General features: G+C 42.0%; 1 protein-coding gene across 2 annotated transcripts; it reads left to right on the top strand.

Moving 5' to 3' along the window:
* The first annotated feature begins 10180 nt into the window (after positions 1-10180).
* On the top strand, positions 10181-16303 carry si:ch211-183d21.3 (serine/threonine-protein kinase SBK1). 2 transcript variants are annotated; one of them, XM_027011706.2, is made up of 4 exons: positions 10181-10731; positions 11975-12136; positions 12436-12638; positions 13331-16303. In XM_027011706.2, the coding sequence occupies exons 1-4, from the start codon at positions 10704-10706 to the stop codon at positions 14096-14098; spliced, it is 1161 nt and encodes a 386-aa protein (XP_026867507.1). In that variant the 5' UTR covers positions 10181-10703; the 3' UTR covers positions 14099-16303. The 2 variants fall into 2 exon arrangements, with proteins under 2 accessions (XP_026867507.1, XP_026867506.2); XM_027011705.2 differs by having other exon boundaries at positions 11949-12136.
* Positions 16304-21272: the final 4969 nt, after the last annotated feature.

Below are 21272 nucleotides of genomic sequence, written 5' to 3'. Positions count from 1 at the left end.
CGCTGTCTCACCTTCTGCTCACAGCTCTCCCCCCCCCCCCCCCCCCCATCATCCTGGAATTTATATATGGCTGGGCTAAGGGTACCAGGTAAAGGAGAAGTTATCATTAAGGATGGGTGTTTAGTGGCAAAAAAAGGGGTTCTGGCAATTGGTGTAATTTTCAAATGCTGGAAAGGACTGTTTCAATGTGAAAATCCCCAGATAAGACAGATCGGGAGTTGGCCTTTTCGGTGTGCCATTGGAAGGGTCAAGAAGAGACCACAGATGGCAAGGTATGAGTGTCAAGATTTATTCATCAGTTGGCTGTGGAGATTCCACTGCAGAGTGAAATGATCTTGGGGGCTCAAATTGGAGACATTAGGAAACCAACTCAGGGTTGTTGTAATAGAGTGAACTGAAGAATAGACAGAGACATGTTGGTGGAGTTCCCCTTTAGAATCAGAGCCAGAAAAACCCAGAAAAACATATATACATTACCAGTTTGGACACACCTAACTGAATGTTAGGTTTTCATAGACTTAAAGGCATTTTTAATGGCATTTTAAAGGTAAGTTTTAATGTTGAAAGTTGATAACCTATATATAATTTGAATTTCAAAACACACACACACACACACACACACACCACACACACACACACACACACACACACACACATATATATATATATATATATATATATATATATATATATATATATATATATATATATATATATATAATAAAATAATAATACAGTAAGAAATATAAATGAATTTAAAATGCCCCCTCAACAAATAGTTTTCATTTAGAATTTTAGTGTTTCACCCTACTCACGTGCGAGACTTTTTTAAGACATCATAGTTACCTCATGAATCTGGTTCGGAGATGTCACGGTACAGCTCTTCCTCCCAAACGTCTCCCTGTGTGTGTTCGTCTGTGCCCCCCGTTTCACACCTGCTACTTGTTGTATATCATTAGCATGCGTGTATATGAGTCTCTTGTTTGAGTGTGAATGTTGTCGGTGTTTGACCCTGATAGCCTGTGAGCTATGTCGCCATTGTGGTGTGTATTAATAAACATATGTTCTGTGTTCCACAACTCGTCCCCGCATCCTACTCTGCCTCCTCGGCGTTACGGAAACACCGACCACCGAAGGGTACCCGGGAAAAGGAAAAAGACGCGTAATCGCTCCTCCCCAGCGGTTACAACCAAGAACATGCACAGTTGCTATCAAAGTAAAGGGTGGCTATTTAGATATTTGTTTAAACAATAACATTATTTGTTTAACAGCATAAACACGTGTTATTTCATTGTTTTATACCTTTACTCTTTTTGTAAAATATAGAAAATAGTAAAAATAAAGAGAGTAGATGTGTCCAAACTTTTGACTGGTACTGTATGTATATTACTGCCTCACTTCAAAGATATCTATAAGGATCCAATATATTAATACTTACCCTTAGTCTGGTTGGTACTCTACACTGGTTACTGGCAGGTGGAGATGGACCTGCTGTTAGCAGTCCATTGAGGCTATATTAGGTCAAGAGGATGCTACTGGGACTAATACCCTGGCCTCATTACAGCAGTTGATGCAGAGGTGTTTGGGCAATATGGTCAATTACTCTGCTCATCTACCATGGTGATGTCACTTTTTTGGCTAACTTTTGACAGCATCACTAGTATGAGCCCAATGCTTTTGATTGTGTTTGTCACTTCTCAGAAATTTCTCAGATGGGTCTCATGGTGAATGTACAGCAGCAGCAGCAGGTGCAGTGCCACTATAAAAAAGCTGCAATGTGGAAGGCTAGGCAGGATGCAGAAACAAACCGTGTAGAACACAGTGACATTTAGACATTGCAGCAATTAAGACAGTGAAGCACAAAGGTTCTCATGGTCAAACTGACTAAACAAGACCTTATATACTTGCACAGTAACGACAAAGCGAGGAACAGGTGTGATACACAGGGAGGGCATGGCCATGCAAACAAACATACACACGGAGACCTCAGGGAGGAGGGGGGCCATGCTGTGACAAAAAACAAGGAGACATGAATCAAAATGCAAGCTTTTATTAAAATCACACAAACAGTTGAGATCTGTAAAAGAGTACCAAAACAAATTAAGCTGTCTGGGTAATGGCTGAAAGAATAAGATCACAGATACAAGCGGCCAAAATTTGCTTTCACCACTGGTTAGTGTGGCTCAGTCTCCATGATAGGGTGAGGACCTCAGCTGTCCAGGGGGAGTTCAGAGTAGAACTGCTGTTCCTCAGCATTGAGAGGAGCCGGTTGAGATGGTTTGGGTAGCTCATGCAGATGCCCTCTGGTCACCTCCCGCTAGAGGTATATCAGGCATGGCCAACTGGGACTAAGCCTCGTGGTAGACCAGGACCTGCTGGAAAGACTACATGTCCAAGCTGGCCTGGGAATACCCAAGAATCCCCCAGGAGAAGATGGAGGAAGTGGCTGAAGACGGAGACACCTGGGGTTCGCTACGTACCCTATTGCCAGCATGACCCTGAAATGGACTAAGCAGAGAAGAGGTGACGCACACGCACACAGTGTTGTGTCAAATCCAAATAAACACTGCTGGTTTCACAATACAACACTCATGAAATGCAAAACCTCAAAGTCAATCCCAGAGGCTAATGAACTTCCATCTGTATGAAGTCAACTGCCAAGTTACATAAACAGGCTGGAAAATGCTTGGACCCCTTTATTGGCACATGCAGTTACTGTGTGTGCGCGCGCACGCAACTAGTTTATATGCTATTAGGTGGTCAGTGCTACATGCACCTGGGTTCAAACAGAAACTTCAATTCACGTTAGTAGATGTCTATACAGCTAAAAACATGTTAACACTACATATATAAAAGCTTAAGCAGGAATTGTCAATTTTGCAAAATCTCCTAAGTGGTTTAAATCTAAAACACTCATTAAGAGTGTTTTGGTATGAAATGCTCCTTTTCAGAGAAATGTACCCAGTTAGCTTGTTGAAAGGAATCTGATATCAGAAGTATTTTACAGGTCCAAGATATACATTCTGAGAAGTTATTACACAAAATAGTTAAAGAATACATTGCTGGATGCCTGAGATATTGTCTCGTTATAAGGTTTGTTATAAGGTTGTGCTGATACAGTACTCCTGAAACATCTGGCCACACTGGGCCATAGCACGCCTGCTAAGCTGTGGCTCTGCTGCCTTACTGAATGATACTGTGCTACTTTTGATGGCATGATACCGGTACTAATGAGATTCCCTCACCTGAACCTGCTTGACAATTCCTATTATGAGGATATCTCATTTGGAAGTTAGCAGACAAACCCCCCGAAACCACAGACTATCATACTATACAGTTTAATTTTCTAGAATATCATTATTTGCCTAATTTATTTTGAATCCATTTCCCACTATTGATATTCTTGTTTGTATCAAGACAGCTAGCCAGTCTCACCCAAAGGAGGGTGGGTTTCCATTTTGACCCATGTCCTCCTGACATTTCTTTAATATGTCAGAGGGAGTTTTTCCTTAGAGGTCTAGACCTGGTTCCTGTAGCACTGCTCTAAGACAGTGTATATTGCTAAAAGTGCCATAAATAAAGCTGAATTTAATTGAATGTAATTGAATTGATATACAATTACACTGTAGAATGACCCTAATGCAGAATGACCAACATGGCTACGCTCATTACACCACCCTGAAAGCTTTGTGGAGTGAAATTGCCTTTGGAAGTAACAAATAGTAGGAAGAATGTCATTTGTATAGCCCCTGTATTAATTTTGTGCCCAGCACAAAGACACACGATATATGGCTTAGGATGCAGTCTAATGTATTCCTCAGCCCTTGCATTCATAGAAACTTAATCTTGTTTTAGTTTTCCTGCTTATATTTACAGCACTGTGTGTAGAGAAATGCTCTACAAACAAAAATAACTCCTAATTGTGCACAAGCCTTCATCCATACATACTGTACAATGCTTACCTGTCAAGGTGCTAAATGATTGCAGTCTGCTAGAAGCTGCTCCAGAATCATGTGAAAAGAGTCTGCACATCTTGAAAAGGCGTCACCCCATTCCTAAATGTATGTGTGACGCTGGCAGCACAGAGGAAGCAAGAGGCAGGGTAGCAAAAAAGTGCTCTTTATTATCCCTCGGTCGGTCAACAATGGGAAGCAATTGACAAACCACAAATTATCTTCTTCATAGTATGAACACCGTGACATGACATCAAAGGTCCACTAATGTGCAGCCTCATCTCCTGGCATCTGTGGGTTTAAATAAGGGTAGAAAACAATTAAGGAACAGGTGAATGTAAGCAGTACTCAGGAGATTGTGAGTGGGGCAGGTAAGGGATGTGATTACTAGCAGGAGTGGGCGTGTCCTAGCTGCTAGCCGGCCAACCAGATGTGACAGGATGGCACTGACAGCTTCAGTAACCATGCTGAAACAGACGATCCCAAAAGTCATAGTGCTTAAAAACCTTAATGCCTCATTGATCATAAAGTGCATGTTACTGTTTGACAATGAGTCTGCATTAGCCTGCCTCCAAAGTGCCTGAAGGATAAAAATATTAAGATTAAACCACATCATCACAACATTAGTAAGTTAATGCACTGGCAAAATTAAATAAAAGGGAAGGACATAAAAGTCATCAAAGCCGTCATCACTGAGACAAGTTTAATCTTGGAAAGTCTTTATACATTATGGTTTCAAAGTGATGCACGCTGTCAATTCCAGTGAGCTCAGACATCCATATCACTCATGAACTGACCAGGGCTTGCCTTTCATGTGTGTGTGGTGGCGTCCTGGGCTTCCTGACAGTGTCCAGTGATCTCTTCTCCTTGATTACTGCTGAAATATACAGAGGTTTTGAGGGCCATCAGTTATTGTGGTGCTATGTACTGAGTTGCCTCGTCAAACTTGCAGTGATGCAATCAGCAAAACACTGGCGATTCTGGGACACATACTACTACTCAGCAGGGAAACTTTGGGTCCTGGCTGCCATACCACTGAGCTGGCTCTTTGGTATGATGGTCAGAGCACACGTTTACCACCTGAATGACCTTATTTGAGGTTATCTGCTTCAGCTTCTGAGTGTAGCTCTGCAAGAGTCCACCTCCACCATTGTTCACACTGAACAGGAATGCAAACTGGACCTTTCCCAGAACAAATGAAGCTCAACAGCCGAAGAAAACCTACTGCTTATTTTCATGATGGAGACAGTACAAGTCACTAAGCCAGCAACACTGGTTGAAGTTGTGATGTGGGAATATAAATCCCAGTTCTAGTTATTCCAGACATCTTCCAATAATTAAAAAATGTGATCATGCTGAGTTGAATTATAACACAATTATAACGGTGTTATGTTTGCTCACTTAGGAAAAGACCTGCACCTTCTAATTTTAAATGAAATTTGAACTTTGCTCATTGCATGACCCAAACTATAAGCACGACTCATTACAACATGACCTTGAAAACCCGTTATGGTCTTTCATGGTGGTTTCCATGGTAATGTCCCATTTTTCTCCATTTTTCCTTTTGCTGTTATAGTCGTCTGACACTAGGGGGCAATAATCAATTAGCTATCGTCTGTAGAAACTGAGTCTTTTAGTAAAGCAATTAGTTAGACCTTTGAAACCGAATTTGAATCTGAGCATACATCCTTGTCCTGAACTGGCAGAATTGAAAAGGAACCACAATTCTGAGACCAGCTGTAGCTGTCACAAAATTGACTCAATATATTGTCAGCCAAGTAGTCTGCTTCTAGTCTCCTTTTTTTCCTTTAGTATTTTAAGCTATTACTGTGATTACTGTGTCCAGATAGTTGTTTGACAAGAATCAATACTGAGGGCTAGGAATAGCTGGGAAGGTCAGGTGTAATCAGTACTAGATTAATAGTGATCGCTGGGTAGGTCAGGTGTGATCAGTGCTAGATCAATAGCAATCGCTGGGTAGGTCGTGTAATCAGTGCTAGATCAATAATGATCACTGGGTTGGACAGGTGTAGAACAGCTAGGTAGCACAGCTCCAGTTGCACAGTGTAGATCAGGTCTTTAACTACACTGTGCAATAACATGTGAACTTTATTGTTTCGCAGACTAAAATAGATGGATCCTATAGAACTTTTAATACTGGAATTTTAATTTGGTTTTAGACTTTTTCTTTTTTCTTTTACCTAAGATCTTTAAGTGACAGGGCAATTAAGTTTTCAATCAAGTATATATTGCTGATCCATAAATAAGGCAATTATCAGATTATTATACTAAAAATATGAACAAAGGTGTTTCTAAAATGTACAGTGTATGATTTTAGACTATACTTGGCCTCAGGTACATCCCTCTTCAGTGTCCAGTAGTAGTCTGCCAACATAGAGGGGCTTTACTTTCCTTGTTCCTGCTTTTCCATACTATACATAATCACATATGAGTACTGGAACAACAACAACAAAAAACTATACACATAGTGTGATAGAGATATTATGGAAACATGTGCAAAATGATTCAGCATGCAGACTGAATTTTCAGTTGGGACTGACTTCAGCTGAGGGACTTTTGGAAGGCTTTCAGAAGTCTTTTACCAGTTTCATCCCCAGTGATGTCCTTGCAGACGGCAGAAACAATACATGAAAAAGAGAGAAAAAACTCAAAATTTCTCTCCCTTTAGAGTAATCCAGCACACTTACTTTCTCTCTTAAGTAGGAAGCTTCCTGTATCAAAGACTTTATTTTTCAGATGACAGTTTAAATGTTGTCACTAATTCATTTATTATTCATTACTCATGCTTGTTGACAAGCATGGACTAGAAGGAAATTATATATATATATATATATATATATATATATATATATATATATATATATATATATATAATATTTTTATATATTTATGCTTTTCCAGGCATTTTTATCACAATTTTTATCCCCTCATTATTTGAAAATTCCTAATTATTGCCCTAATAATTCAGAGAGGTACTTTTAGCGTTATTTCAGGATTGTTTCTCTCTTATTTGATATGTGTTTCTTTGACCTCCTGAATAAGTTATTATACTTTCACTCCAGTGAAATAATAAGCCATCGTTTAAAACTTTGAAAAAAGAATACACTTCTACTGTTGTGTTCCTTAGCATATACAATTTAAAGGTAACAATAACTGTAATACATATATTTGAGAAGAAAAATGTTTTGTTGAACAAATTACCTTAACTGAAGAACAATTTTTGAGTTTAGGATCAATTTTATTCATGCTGCCTCACACACATCCTCCCCGCCAACACAACTACATACCCACACACAACCTGTTGTCAGAAAAAAAGATCATAAATTACATGAGCTTCATACTGAATGAAAATCTTATTTAACAAAAAGAAAATTTTAGTTACCTTTATTCTAAAGTCCTTTATTATTGTTTTGTACCTTTATTGTAATGTGAAGGTTACTGGTGGTAGAATGATGGTGTGTGAACCCTTGTAATTAGTATGCCTAGAACCTTGTATATTGGCTCAATCCGACCCACTGCTGTAGCTGCTCTGCAGTTCAATATGTTCACAGGTATTTTGATGCATTCTTCTATAAAAATTCATTCAGTTAATGTATATTATTAGGGCATATTTTTAAAAGGCTCTGCTTCAGCCATTTGAAAGGAGCTGAGGTCACACTTGGCTGTTTTTAAAATATCATTGATCAAATCAGACTCAAAAGCAAATCAAAATATAGACCTGTTTGTCACGGGACGCTCCACGAGTCACGTGGTACGGCCTGCCGCGTGCAGGGGGTTCGCCCATGTTTGTAACCACACCCCCGTGAAGGCACGCACCTGTACGGGATTACGTGTTTGTGCGTCTATTTAAACCCACGTCAGTGCGTGCCTCACCGTTGGTCATTGTTAGTCTGCTGTTAAATGTAAAACGCGTATGTAATCTTCGTTCGGTGTTATTAGAGTCTATGTTTTGTTACGTGTATGAGACATGTCTTTCGTTCATGTTGTATATGCGTGCCACCGTTGTTGTTCATGTCTTTTGTTAATAAATGTGTCACCTCATCGAGGGAGTCTGTGCGTCCTGTTCCACGCCCATCGGCACTCGGGCCAGCAGATCCGTTACACTGTTTAAGTCACACTACTGTTGACTTAGTCTTTTGGTTTAAATGATCATTGCATGACCCAGCCTTGTTTGAGTTTTAGATCAGGTTTTAGAACAGGAAGATTGTTCTGTATATTTACCATAAAGCTCAGCTTTTATCCCATATGCTTACAAATTATTGTTCGGTTTTAAAATAGCATTGATTTAAATCAAATCAGACTAAAATACAGACCTACTTGTTCTGAGTCACACTACTGTTGATTTAGTCTTGTGGCTTGTATCACTGCATGACCCAGCCTTTTTTGAGTTGTAGATCATGGTATTTTAGAACAGGATGTTTGTTCTGTACATTTACCATATAGCTCAGCTTTTATCCCATTTGGCTACAGATCATTGTTCTGCAAGAACTACTGAGTATCCAGGCAAACATGTCTTGGGCAGCAATGTTTCCTTTTTTTTTTTCTTTTTTTTAAATTATTTGTTATTTTTGGAGTGAGAGAGAGTAGTGGTTCCTTACATGAACATCACTATGTAGTGATTTACTGTTTATGAGCAAAGGCCTTATCAAGTTTCCTATACCAGTCCTTAATTATCCTTTTTTTTTCTAATTTGTTTAAGGTTTCTTCCTCTGATCTTCAGTCCAAGAGAGTACAGCAGCAGTACAGAATGTCTTGCCGTCACGCACTGGCAGCCTGATGATGGGAGCCAATGGAGGCACAAGCCATCATGTGCCAGATTCCAAGATTTTGATTAAGCCCAAACCTGGATTAAGGAGAACCAGTAGTGAATCGTCATTGGCATGGCAGTTTAGTCCAAGACTAGACCTAATAATCCATGTCAAGGAGACAAGCCCTGGAAGACATATTATAATCATTTCACAGCTCAAGAGCATCACCAACTTTTCCTCAGATGACTTCAAAAATCCCTGTTGTTAGATTGGTGGTCCACAGTTGAACTGAATAAACCATAAGCCTCTAGATTGCCATCTTTCAAGAGATAATTATTCTAGACACACATTTTTTCCATAGACATTCTTGATATTTAAACCAATAAGGATATGCCAATACTAAAAAATACTATGTGCATTGTTAAATACGTCTGCTCAGCTGTTGTCTTGTTATTCATTATGATCTTAATAATAATACGTTACATTTATGCACCACTCATGCAGTAAGCCAGATCACAAGCTTGTTCTCACAAATGTACATACACTATACAGACTTTACAGGTAGACATGCATGCTTGATCACGCTCACATTTTTACTCTTGCACACACACACACACACACACACACACACACACACACACACACACACACACACACACACACACACACCAGACACTTACAGATAGAAACCGTGCTGCTTCAAGGGTTTTGAGGCCAGGGAGTTTCAGGAGAAAAACAGGTCGCCCTGAATACAGAGAGGAGGGAGCTAACTGAAAAGTGGGACATCAAAAAAAGTGAGACATGGGAGTGGGACAAGCAGAATGATGAGAAACAGTGAGAAACCATACAAAGAGGGGAGACAAAAATGAGACAACAAGGGTGGTAAAAGAACAGAAGAGAACAGAAGAATGGTGAAAGGACAGAAGAGAAGAGAAGAGAAGAGAAGAGAAGAGAAGAGAAGAGAAGAGAAGAGAGAAGAGAAGAGAAGAGAAGAGAAGAGAAGAGAAGAGAAGTCCCTAGACAGCAAAAGGCACATTGCCTGTTTTTTCCTGTTCTGTTCTGTTGCCTGTAAGGTACTCTGCCTGTAAGGTACTCTGTTTAAGATCACTGTGTGCTCACTTAAAAGCTTGGTGGAGGTAAATTATGCAGCTGTTGTTGGCACCAGTAGCTGACATAAAACCATGATCACCCATCCACCCCCCCACCCACCCTCCCCCTCTCCACACACACACACAAAAAAAAAATATGTCAAGTGTATCTTTAGAATTATTGTGAATTTGGGACTTTCTCTGAATATATCTCAGGTTTCCCTTCTTAACCTTACCAACATATGTAGTATAAACTGAGATCCAGGCACTAGGACCCTGTGCTCACGTGAGCGTTCTTGGGCAACCATAAACAGGGACTGTATTCGCGAGAGGGACAAAAAGCGCACAATACATGGGATTTAGCTGAAGAGGGAGGACGCGAAGAACATATTTTCATAAGGGCTTCTGGCGGAAAGCATGCAAGGAAGGACCTCTGTATTCGAGCACAGTGAAGTAGGTCATTTACACGCGCACACATTCGGGCACCAAGGAGCAAGGATAAACACAGCGGCAGCCTCGCGCTAGATTTTAATATTGTGCTGGACCTGAAAAGAAAAGCACAAACCACCGCTACGAGAGGATCAGAGGAAAATAAACACAGACAAGAAATCAGTCAGAAGGAAATGTTTTGCAAAAATCCGATTGACTTATTTCTCCCACTACGCACCGGCATGTGACTTCATTCAAGACATCTGAAAAATATTTCCCAATAAAGAAAATTCAGATATTTAGGAACAATTTCGGTTTCTCGATGGAACAGCAAGGATACCTCTACCACTCCACTTTAAACTAGAACTTGCCGTACGCCAGCGGCTGGTGTGCCCGTGTCTCGTTGGACTTCATCCAGAGATCAGCGACCCGGTATTCCGAACGCGACGCGTGGATGCAGGAACATGCTACAGAGAGACAGGGCGCCAGCAGGTGAGAGCCAAATTACGCACACTCCGCTTCCGAATTTAGACACCTTCACCTGGAAAATCCATCGACATCGTTCTGAAAGATGTTTTTACCCCCCGTACTTTTATTTTTTAGGTAGAAACGCAATTAGCCTGTTATACAGCTTCTTTTAATGCATGCTATTATTCGTACTTATATTACTTTTTGTGTTTTAATATTTGGGCATTTGGAAGATAAAATCAAAGTACCAATCTTTAGACCCAGGAGGGATCATTGTAGTTGTAACAACTGCCGAAAAGAAGTACTTGTCTTCATTGTCAAGTTAATCAAAAATAAAAATCAAATTAAAAAAGAATGCTGTGTACTTGAATTAAATTAAACGCATTCTTCAGGGTGTGGATAAAATGAGTGTATGGTTGTGACTGGAACCTTAATTCTAACTGTAAATATGCCGCAATTACACAATAATTAGAACAGATCAGAGAGACAGAATAATTTTCAAACGGTTCTGCTCGTAACAAAGGGGTCACTAGAGACCTAATACACAGGTAGTTTGTGTGTGTGTGTGTGTGTACACGTGTGTGTATTTCTGTGTGCACTGATGTGTATTAACATGGTTGTTAATGATGTCTGTGTTCTCAGACTGTAATGCGTAGTCTCTGTTTGCAGAGAGAAATGTGACTCCAGATGAGGGCATAAATATCTCTTGGCAACACTGCTGATCTAGGGCCAGTAGCCCACAGGCAATGTCAGTGCATGCAGTGCGATGTGTAAGGTGGAGATTGATCCTGAGCCAGCAGTCTTACTCTTGAAAAGCAATGTGTGAGTGGTGTGGTAAGAACATAAGTAGGAAATGTGGCTAAAAGATGTGGCTAAGAGAAGGAAAAGCCTAAACCTCACTGGATGTATGTATGTATTTGTGTGCATCTGTGTGTGTGTGTACGCGTGTGCACGCATGCATGTGTGCATTTGTGTGTGTTTGTGTGTGGTGTACATTTTGTGGGTGTGTGTGTGTGTGATATTCCAGTCAGGGTCAAGAGTCAGGTCATACGGCAGACTGAAGCTCCGTTTTTTTTTTCTCTGCAAGTTGCTGTCTCAGGAGACGTGCACTCATGTGTCCTCTCAGACCGTTGCCTCTGACTTCCAAATGAGAAGTCTGAGAAGCCATGAGCACAGACCAGACGGACAAGGGCACGAATGTATTGCCTTGATACCTAATAATAATACGTCGTGTTTTTCAGTGCCCATTTGGGTGTGTCCATGGCAGGGCGGGCCGTTGGCAGTATGGGCATGGTCCCGGTGGAGGACATGCAGGCACTGTCGATTGCCACTCTCTCTGCCTCTGAAGTGGAACAGCAGTATGAGCTGATTGGTCCATTAGGAAAGGGCACGTATGGAAGAGTGGATCTGGTTGCTCACCGCACACAAGGTAAGATTTAGTATGTAGGGGTGTGTGTGTGTGTCTGTGTGTGTGTGTTTGATGCAGTTAAAGCTATTTAAGATGCTATCTGGAGGAGTTGCATTTAAACTGACAACCATTGCCAAATAAATAAATTATATAGTAAATAAACAAAATAGTTACAAAAATAACAAAATAAATGCTAAAATTAGCAATTTAGCCTCAGTGTGTTTTTACACTGTTACACTAGTTGTGAAACTGGAGAATATTTTGGTGGCAACAGTGATTTCACTGGTCATTCTCTATGTGTGCATGTGTGTGTGTTACAGGCACAAAGCTGGCTCTGAAGTATGTGAGCAAGAACAAAACCAAGCTGCGAAGTTTCCTGCGTGAATACAGCCTGACGGCTGCGCTGAGCTGTAGCCCGTTCATCATTAAAGCCCTGGATGTCCTGTTCGAGACGGAGGACAGCTACGTATTTGGCCAGGAGTACGCGCCTGCAGGGGACCTCTTCGACATCATACCTCCCCAGGTAGGACAAGCCCATTCCCCTAGCTGCCCTGCCCCCAAGAGGGGTGTGACATCCAAGCCATCCATGCTGAACGAGCGATCTCCAAGGGCTGGGAAACCCTATTGATCGGGATATCTGATCAATACAGCCCTCGCCCTACACCTCTGCAGCTGTGTCCTGTACCTAAGAGGAATAACAGTTTTTCCAGGCTGCCATCTTTAATATTTTTTTATGTGCGGCTTATCATGAAGAACGTTAAACAGCCTCAAAAGCAGGTGGCTCTCGTGAAGCATTCTGATTCTATGTGGCTCTGTTGCTGTGCAGCTTTTGAGCCACAAGAACAATACACCTGTGAGGTCAGCACTTTGATCATAGAAAAGCCGTGTTTACCAAGTCATTACAAATAATGTCATCCTTCGTAAGTTCATATCTTGGTCAACTGTCATTCCCTTTGTCTCATTTGCACTTTCTTTTCCACCTTCCCTCGCTTGCTCAACACTCACCCATCTCTGGTGCCTCAGCTTTGTTTACTTAGTGCTGAATCAAAGCTCTTTATAATTACAAAGCCTCATTTCTTAAATTCTCCTCACCTCAACTTTCTACTTTTTTCTATCCCTTCTAACCCTCTCCCTTTGTTTCTCTCTCTCTTTCCCTTTGTCCCATCTTTCTCTCTCTCTCTCTCAACGCTCTCTCTCTCTCTCTCTGTCACTCAGTCGGGTTTGCCAGAGGAGATGGTCAAGCGCTGCGTCCAGCAGCTGGGTTTGGCTCTGGACTTCATGCACAGCAAGAGTCTGGTGCACCGGGATGTCAAACCAGAAAATGTCCTCTTGTTTGATGGCGAGTGCCGGCGCGTGAAGTTGGCTGACTTTGGCATGACACGGCGGGTGGGCAGTCGTGTCAAACGTGTCAGCGGCACCATCCCATACACAGCCGCCGAGGTGTGCCAGGTCACAGGTTCAGAGGGTGTCGTCGTGGCCACCACCCAGGATGTGTGGGCCTTTGGCGTACTGCTGTTCTGCATGCTCACTGGAAACTTCCCCTGGGAAGCAGCGTTGCCTAGCGATGCCTTCTACGCAGAGTTTCAGCGCTGGCAGAGGGGGGCATGTCCGCCGGGGGCAGTGCCCTCACAGTGGCGCCGTTTCTCAGACGACGCTTTGCGCATGTTCGTCCGGCTGCTAGCGCTAGAGCCTGAGCGGCGCTGCGGCGTGAAAGAGGTTTTCTACTTCCTAAAATATGACCTACTTACTCATCACCGCCGTCGAGCTTCCTGCAGGGCCTCAAGGGGCGTGGCCACACGTGCCCACAGACACACTGATCCCTCCCCACCATCGGGAACTTCCTGTCTTCGACCCACCCCTCTCAAACGTAGCATCCTGTCAGAGCCGCACTCCTCGAGGGAGGAGGCTTCCAAAAGCCCCTCCCCTAATCGTCAGGACAAGAGTAAGATGGTGATGGCCACGCCCATTGAGATTTGTGTATGAAACTACACTTTCTTCTACACCCAGAAGATAACAACTGCTTAGTTACAAAATCTATGAATTTTTAGCACTCCTATACATTCATGTGAGGATGGCAATTCAGATTTTAAAGGGATTCGTGCCAGTGAGCTGTAGGACTGTAGCTGAAATTAGAATCTCTGCACTGTTCTTCTTTAATGCCAGTGAAGCTGAACTTTAGACAGAATCTCATCAATACAGGAGTAATTACAGCACTCACAAAGTCTTATGCTTCCTATTGAAAAAAAGCTCATTATGATAAGAGATAATTTTACGGGCTAGTTTCATTAAAGTCTCTAGGTCAGTTTTCCTCATGGTGTTGCCAGTCTGTCTTCAGGTTAAAACTGAGCTGGTCTTCATCCCATTACAAATGCCATTGTACTGAGTAGGCCCTCCCTCCATCAGGCAGCCTAACAGAGGGCCAGTGTTCTCAGAGGTGTTTGACTGAAATGCATCTGCACAAATGAGACTGCGAAATGTATGTAAACTATACAGTCTATACAGAGAAAGGACCACAGCCCAGTGGTCATACCAACATTTGCAGGGATACAGGACTTTACACCATTCTCTTTCACCCAGGCATGCATATGACAATATCAGTAGATGACAGGGATACTTCTTAGGTATGGATGTGTGTGTGCCTCTGTGTGTGTGTGTATGTGTGTGTGTACGTTTGTGTTTCTGTATTGCTTAGGAGATTGGTGTTAAGAATTTTGCCTTTGTTGAGACAAACCTACACCAGTTTGGTTATTTACAGTTCAGTATAGCACTGAATTTGAGATGTTTTATCTGGAGCAAAGTTAGTACGTTTTATCAGGTAGTGCCACTATGTAGCTTTTTAAATTTTTTAAATTCATAAGAGATAGGCTTTATTAACTATTAACTTGCACAGAACCCATATGTAGTAGCCTGGATATTAGTACATGTTTACAGAAGTTTGATTGGTGGAGAACCTTTTAGCTTAGAATATTTGGGTTTTCAAAAACAGAAAAAAACAAAATAAAAAAATGACAGGTATTCTTTAAAGCATCTCAGACATTTAAAATAAGAAGAGTAGAACATGGTAGTTAAAACAGTCCAGCACCGAGACAGAGACTGGCAATTAAGTAGCAGTGTCGGGTAGCAAGGTGACTATTAAGCTATGTAGCGAGGTGTGTCATCCAGAGTGAATGCGCTGATCTGAGATCATCGATGCAACATTGAGAGCACAGGGAGCTGATCTTAAATCAGCTGTTGTATATGCAGTTTAGGCTCTGGGACCTTTTCTGGTCAGAAAATCGTGGACTCCCTTCCTTTACTTACCCTCCTTGGTGACTTCCTGGAAAAGGACTACTTCATGAGGCTTGAGGCTTGCGTGTCAAGGCTGACATCAGCTCCTCTTACAAGGGATATGATTCCTGAGCTCATGTGAGACATTACACTCACTCACTGCATCTCCAGCACCCGAAAAAGCTCTCTGGCCACCAACCCGGGAGTTCACGCCTTTACTTTGATGCCTTTACTTCATCTGATCCAAAGAATGACATCACCATCAGTGAGCTCGGAGAACCACTTATGAAAGCACACAAACACACCGTCCACAGGTGATCAAATGGCCGTCAAAATGCTTTTTGCATTTAGCTGCTTGATGTCCTCTAAGCCTCGAGTCCAAGTTCTGCCGTGACGTCCGAAGCTCTTTGGGACTACATGGACTGGCAGTTGAGGCACTGGGCTGGCATTCACCTGAAGGGGAGGGAAAGCACTCACATGAGAGCCCGTCCACACCAAAAGAACTAGTCCAGGTCTTGGTCTGGCAGTGAGTTCAAGTGACCAGTAGAGGTCGAAACTTACCCCTTTTATACTGGGACGGACTTGAAACCTTATACCCCAGTATGGTTGTCCCCAGTCCGACCTGTTCTGAGAGGCAGCCCACACCTACCCCAGTGCTCAGATGTTTTTGCTTTGTATGCTGTACACACAAGTAGCTCTTAGCGATCCTGATTGGGTCATGTGTGTATTTGACACGTGCACAACCACCCCTACCCAAGTGCATGACTTGACATTTCACCTTATGTATTACGTGTGTGCTAGCTGATATAGAAATGCCCTGAGCGCTCATGCAGAGATGTGTTCTTTCACTAAAGGAGTTTGTATTTTTAATTTCATCAGACAAGTGAAACAGGTCATTAAAGTTGTGACATGGTTGATTGATTCACTTTATGCCTCTTTCTCTTTCTTCACTTCTTTTTTGTTCTTTCTCTCTCTGTCTCTCTCTCTCTCTCTCTCTCTCTCTCTCTCTCTCTCTCCTTTTTCACTTGTTACTGTTTTTTTTTTCTTTTCATCCCCAACTCTTTGTCCTGCTTGTCCTGTTCTCTGATACCTGAAGGTCACAGTGGAGGTAAGGTGTGTACCTCCCCCTGTTATGTGCTAATGAGCTGTGTCTATTACAGGCTTTTATAGAGGTGATCGTATCTCTTATGGGGAGATGTGGAGGGGGGAGGGGAGTCTGATATTAAGTGCCAGCTTTTCAAGCATAGGCCTGCTTGAGTCAGAGGTGATGGAGATGTTCGGAGCGCATGTGAGTGTGTGTGTGTGTGTGTGTGTGTGTGTGAGCGCACATGTTGAGGAGCTCATTAAAGCATGGTGAAATAGAGCACTGAGATCCAGCCTTGAGGGAGTCCAGCAGAAAATGAGAGAGGGAGGGAGACAGAGAAAGAGAACAAATGCAGATGAGCAGAGGGGATCTTATTCTGAAATCCTTTAATATCCCATAATAATCACACACAGGCGGGAAGGCATGCAAGAGGAATTTCTGATTACAAAACCCGTAGTAACTGCTATGTTGGTGTATATTTAGCACACTTTACATTCATCCTTTCAACTCTGACTGAATTTACTCGTTGTTATTAAAGCCTTAAAGATGCAGTGATTTCTATAGAGTTTGATTGCAGTGATTGTTAATTGCCTTTTTAAGAGTACCAAAAAATCCCACATTCTTTTTGTTTCTCTCATACATGAAAACACAGACACACTTAAACATGCATACATACACAAGAACACACACACACACACGGAGTTCTGCACCCATTGCAATGTGCTAGTAATTGTGTGTAATAGTATAAAATCCCAAGTCACATTTCTTTATCCAATCACAATTGCTGTCAATCTGCCAATTCTTTCCAGCTAAATAACAGTGAAATCAAAAGTATTGAAAAAATACTTTGTGAAGTAAATGAGGAAATGAGGATTTGTTTGGCTCATTTGTTCTTGGTTATGCTCAGTGAAAGCAGAAGAGCTTACACTTGAGATATACACTAACGTACGAAAAAGGTGGATTTAATTTTCTTTTCCTGTCGAATCATTTTCTGATAGCATCTGCATCCCCTGAAAATCAGAATGTACCACTGGCAAGAATTTCTCTATTTTTTTTTCAAAAGTGTAAGTGCTAAATTTAGTCGGTTCTTACTAAAGAGGTTATCCTTTACCGGATGTGTTATGTTGCAATATGTACACACAAAAATACACTGGACATTTCAACTCCAGTTAACCTCCAGACACTAACAAAGAAATGGCTGAATTCAGCAGCTGAAGGGTGTCCATGGCACTGAGCCGTCTCTGTGGGGTGGTTAGAGCATTGATTTCTGCTATTACAAGGAGGGGGGAAGAAGTAGTCACTTTCACAGGAAGTAAGATTCATGCATTACTATGGCAACACTGCAGACTACTTCCAGTGTTGTCCGCTCCTGTAACATGGTGAATGTTCTTTTCCTCCTTTTTTAATTTGCTATCTCTCTTCCTCACTTTCCATCCTTCGTGTTTTGGATTTCTGAGTGAGCCTCACCTTCTCAAAATGAACACAAAGACAGTGCTGATGCTCACATACATAACTTCCAACCACACACACACATAACACACCCCCACACACAGACGAATGGTGTAAACTGAAATGGTATTTCTATTTTTAGATAATCTCTAGAGAGAGAGAAAAATATAAGGTCTGTGTAATAATTCTCTAAAATTCCAACTTGAAAAGGTCCCTCTCTCTACCTCTCTTTGAGTGTGTATGTGATATGTGTGATATCTCCCCCCCCCCCCCCAGTATAAGCCAGTCAGTCCACACAGCCCCAGAGACTGGAATGGCCGCAACTACTCAGAGGGAGGAGGGGAGGGAGGAGGGGAGTGACTCGGGGTGACAGGAGCAGGATTTGTTCTCCGTACTCTGCAGAGACTGGGAGGAGATCAAAGCACTTATTTCCATTAGTTAACACTAAGTCATGCAGAAGGACACAGGTATTCACGTGTGTGTGTGTGTGTGTGTGTGTGTGTTTAATGCATGAAGCTATTGTGGTAACAACATTCCTTTAAATCTTTGATGTAAAATCCTTTTATGGGCACACATGCTTTTAAACTGTGTTCTAATCCTTCTGAAGAAAGACTAATTCAAGTGAACACAAATAGGGAAGGTATGAGAGTAAGAGAGAGAGAGGCAGAAAGGTCATAGTGAAAGATGGACAGTACCTTTTTACTGGAGATTAGCTTTTCATTTCCTTTATTTATTCATCATTCATTCAAATCTTTCTCCCTTTACTTGGAAAGCCATTAATGATGTTTAAAACAACCTTTTCTCTGCGGTTGTTCACGCAACACACAAATACACACATAGACACACAAACTCTCAACTCTGTCTCATCTCAACTCAACTCTTGCACTCTTAAATCCGCTTTGAACAAGCAGCCTGCTTTAAAAAGCAAACAAACCAAAGGCAAACGCATGTCTCATTTCATAGCCAAACTAGCTAATGGAAGTCAATAATTCATCGCTGATATTGCATGTGTAAACACAGTAGTGCTGCATTAGTGTCCTTGATTTGCAGAGAGGGTGGTCACAGAAAGCATACTGAAATGGTCTCCTCTTTCTTGTTGCATGCTTAAGACACACTAACACCTCCTGGAATTGTTCCTGTTAATGTCCAAAGTAATCCTTAAAATGTAATACACTAACCTACGGTGGTGCCTTGGATCACGTCTATTTGATTCAGATTATAAGGGCAGCACGTGGCACAGCTGTGTCTAGAACCTAAGCACTAGCCATAGGGTTCTTCTATAAAATAGTAAGCAGTGTGTTTACCTGATCTGTCCTCAATGCTGTGCTCAGAGCAGTTTATTCACATCACGTTCGATGCCTTAAGCATATAAAAACTCATCTGTACCATACTCCCTGCAGCTAACACCCAGAAAGAAAAAAAAACCCTGAATACATGTAGAAATGTCCCTCACTTTCACCTTTACACATTCTGGGCCAACTTCGATATCTCTCTGTATCTTTATATTTCTCTTTTTGAGAAAATAGCACATTGCCTTCCCATGAGTCTCCTGGCCGGCTAAGAAGATTTATTACCCAGCATGCTTGGGGCTATCTGTACAATCAATGAGGAAGAGGACAGCAAATCAGAGGGGAGAGAAAGACAGACAGATAGAGAGGAAGAACGTGTAAGGAGGAGAGTTATTTTAAAGTGTAGGAAGCTCAGGAGAGAAGCCAAGGTGGAGAAGTAAAAGCAAAAGGAACAAGGGGAACAGAGAGAAGGAATTTCTAAAAGTTCAGAGTGTGTACAATTAATGGAAAGAAAGAGAGCCTGTGTGCATGTGAGGAAACGCACGCGTTATTTTCATGCATCACATTGACGAGACTGCCGTCATGTTTGACTTCCTGTTGCCATAGTAACACCATTTCATGCCGCACCTGACCTATATATGTGATGTATGAACACAAACACGCATCGGCTATCTGCTTGCAGCTGTCTGCCGTACATGTATGCACATGCGTGCACAGGTGTACACATTACACACACGAGTTCCCTCTGCTCGTCATGCTATTTGTTTATACAGGGTTAGAAATACACAGCTCTCCCATTCACTAGTGTAAGCGCCATCTCTCTTCAGAATACTAATATTTGATGTTGCTGAATGAAAGAACACACACACACACACACACACACACACACACACACACACACACATGCATGCAAAACACACACAAACTCAGATTGAACCATTGAATCCTTATGTGTGTACATATGCTCTCTAAGACAAAATCTGTGATGTGTTAACACTCTCAGACTGACTCAACACTTCATTCATCTAAAAGCTGTCCCACTGTCTGACAATCTCGGTCACACTCAGTTCAGTTTACTTAGAATGGAAATAGAATGGAAAAGGTTTTCCTTATCTCTGCTTTCTTTCACACACACACACACACACACACACACACACACACACACACACATACACACGCACACTCACACGCACACACACACACACACACACACACACACTCACACATACACACACACACACACTCACACACACACTCACACACACACACACACACACGGTGGTGGGGGATCTAACAGACCAATAAAATACCTCAGGCATTCTGCAGCAATCTTAATGGACAGTTCAATGGCAAATTCCTCACTTGAGCTGTTTGTCCTTTGTCCTGGTGTTGACTAAGTTTCGTCTCTCTGTCACTCCCTCCTCTATATATACGTGCATGTTTTTGAGGAAAAGATTTGAAAAAGAAAATCTAAGACAAAGATGATAAACCATAGACAGAATATTAGGAGCCATTAAAGGCCTCAAAACATGATGGAATCAGATGTCATATGTGCGATGGGAGCAGGTGTCATGTGTGCGATGAAGCAGGTGTCATACGTGTGATGGGAGCAGGTTTCATGTGTGCGATGAAGCAGGTGTCATACGTGTGATGGGAGGAGGTGTCATGTGTGCGATGAAGCAGGTGTCACGTGTGATGGGAGCAGGTGTCATGTGTGCGATGAAGCAGGTGTCATACGTGTGATGGGAGCAGGTGTCATGTGTGTGATGAAGCAGGTGTCATGCTTGTGATGGAAGCAGGTGTCATGCTTGTGATGAAGCAGGTGTCATGCTTGTGATGGAAGCAGGTGTCATGCTTGTGATGGAAGCAGGTGTCATGCTTGTGATGGAAGCAGGTGTCATGCTTGTGATGAAGCAGGTGTCATGCTTGTGATGGAAGCAGGTGTCATACGTGTGATGGGAGCAGGTGTCGTGTGTGATGAAGCAGGCGTTGTGTGTGATGAAGCAGGTGTCATTTGTGTGATGAAGCAGGTGTCATACATATGCATCAACCAATTGCTTGTATGCTA

Source organism: Electrophorus electricus, chromosome 10, assembly GCF_013358815.1.
Source record: "Electrophorus electricus isolate fEleEle1 chromosome 10, fEleEle1.pri, whole genome shotgun sequence".
In the NCBI taxonomy this organism is placed as follows: domain Eukaryota; kingdom Metazoa; phylum Chordata; class Actinopteri; order Gymnotiformes; family Gymnotidae; genus Electrophorus; species Electrophorus electricus.
Note: the sequence above shows the minus strand (reverse complement) of the source record. Positions and strands in the feature narration are given on the sequence as shown.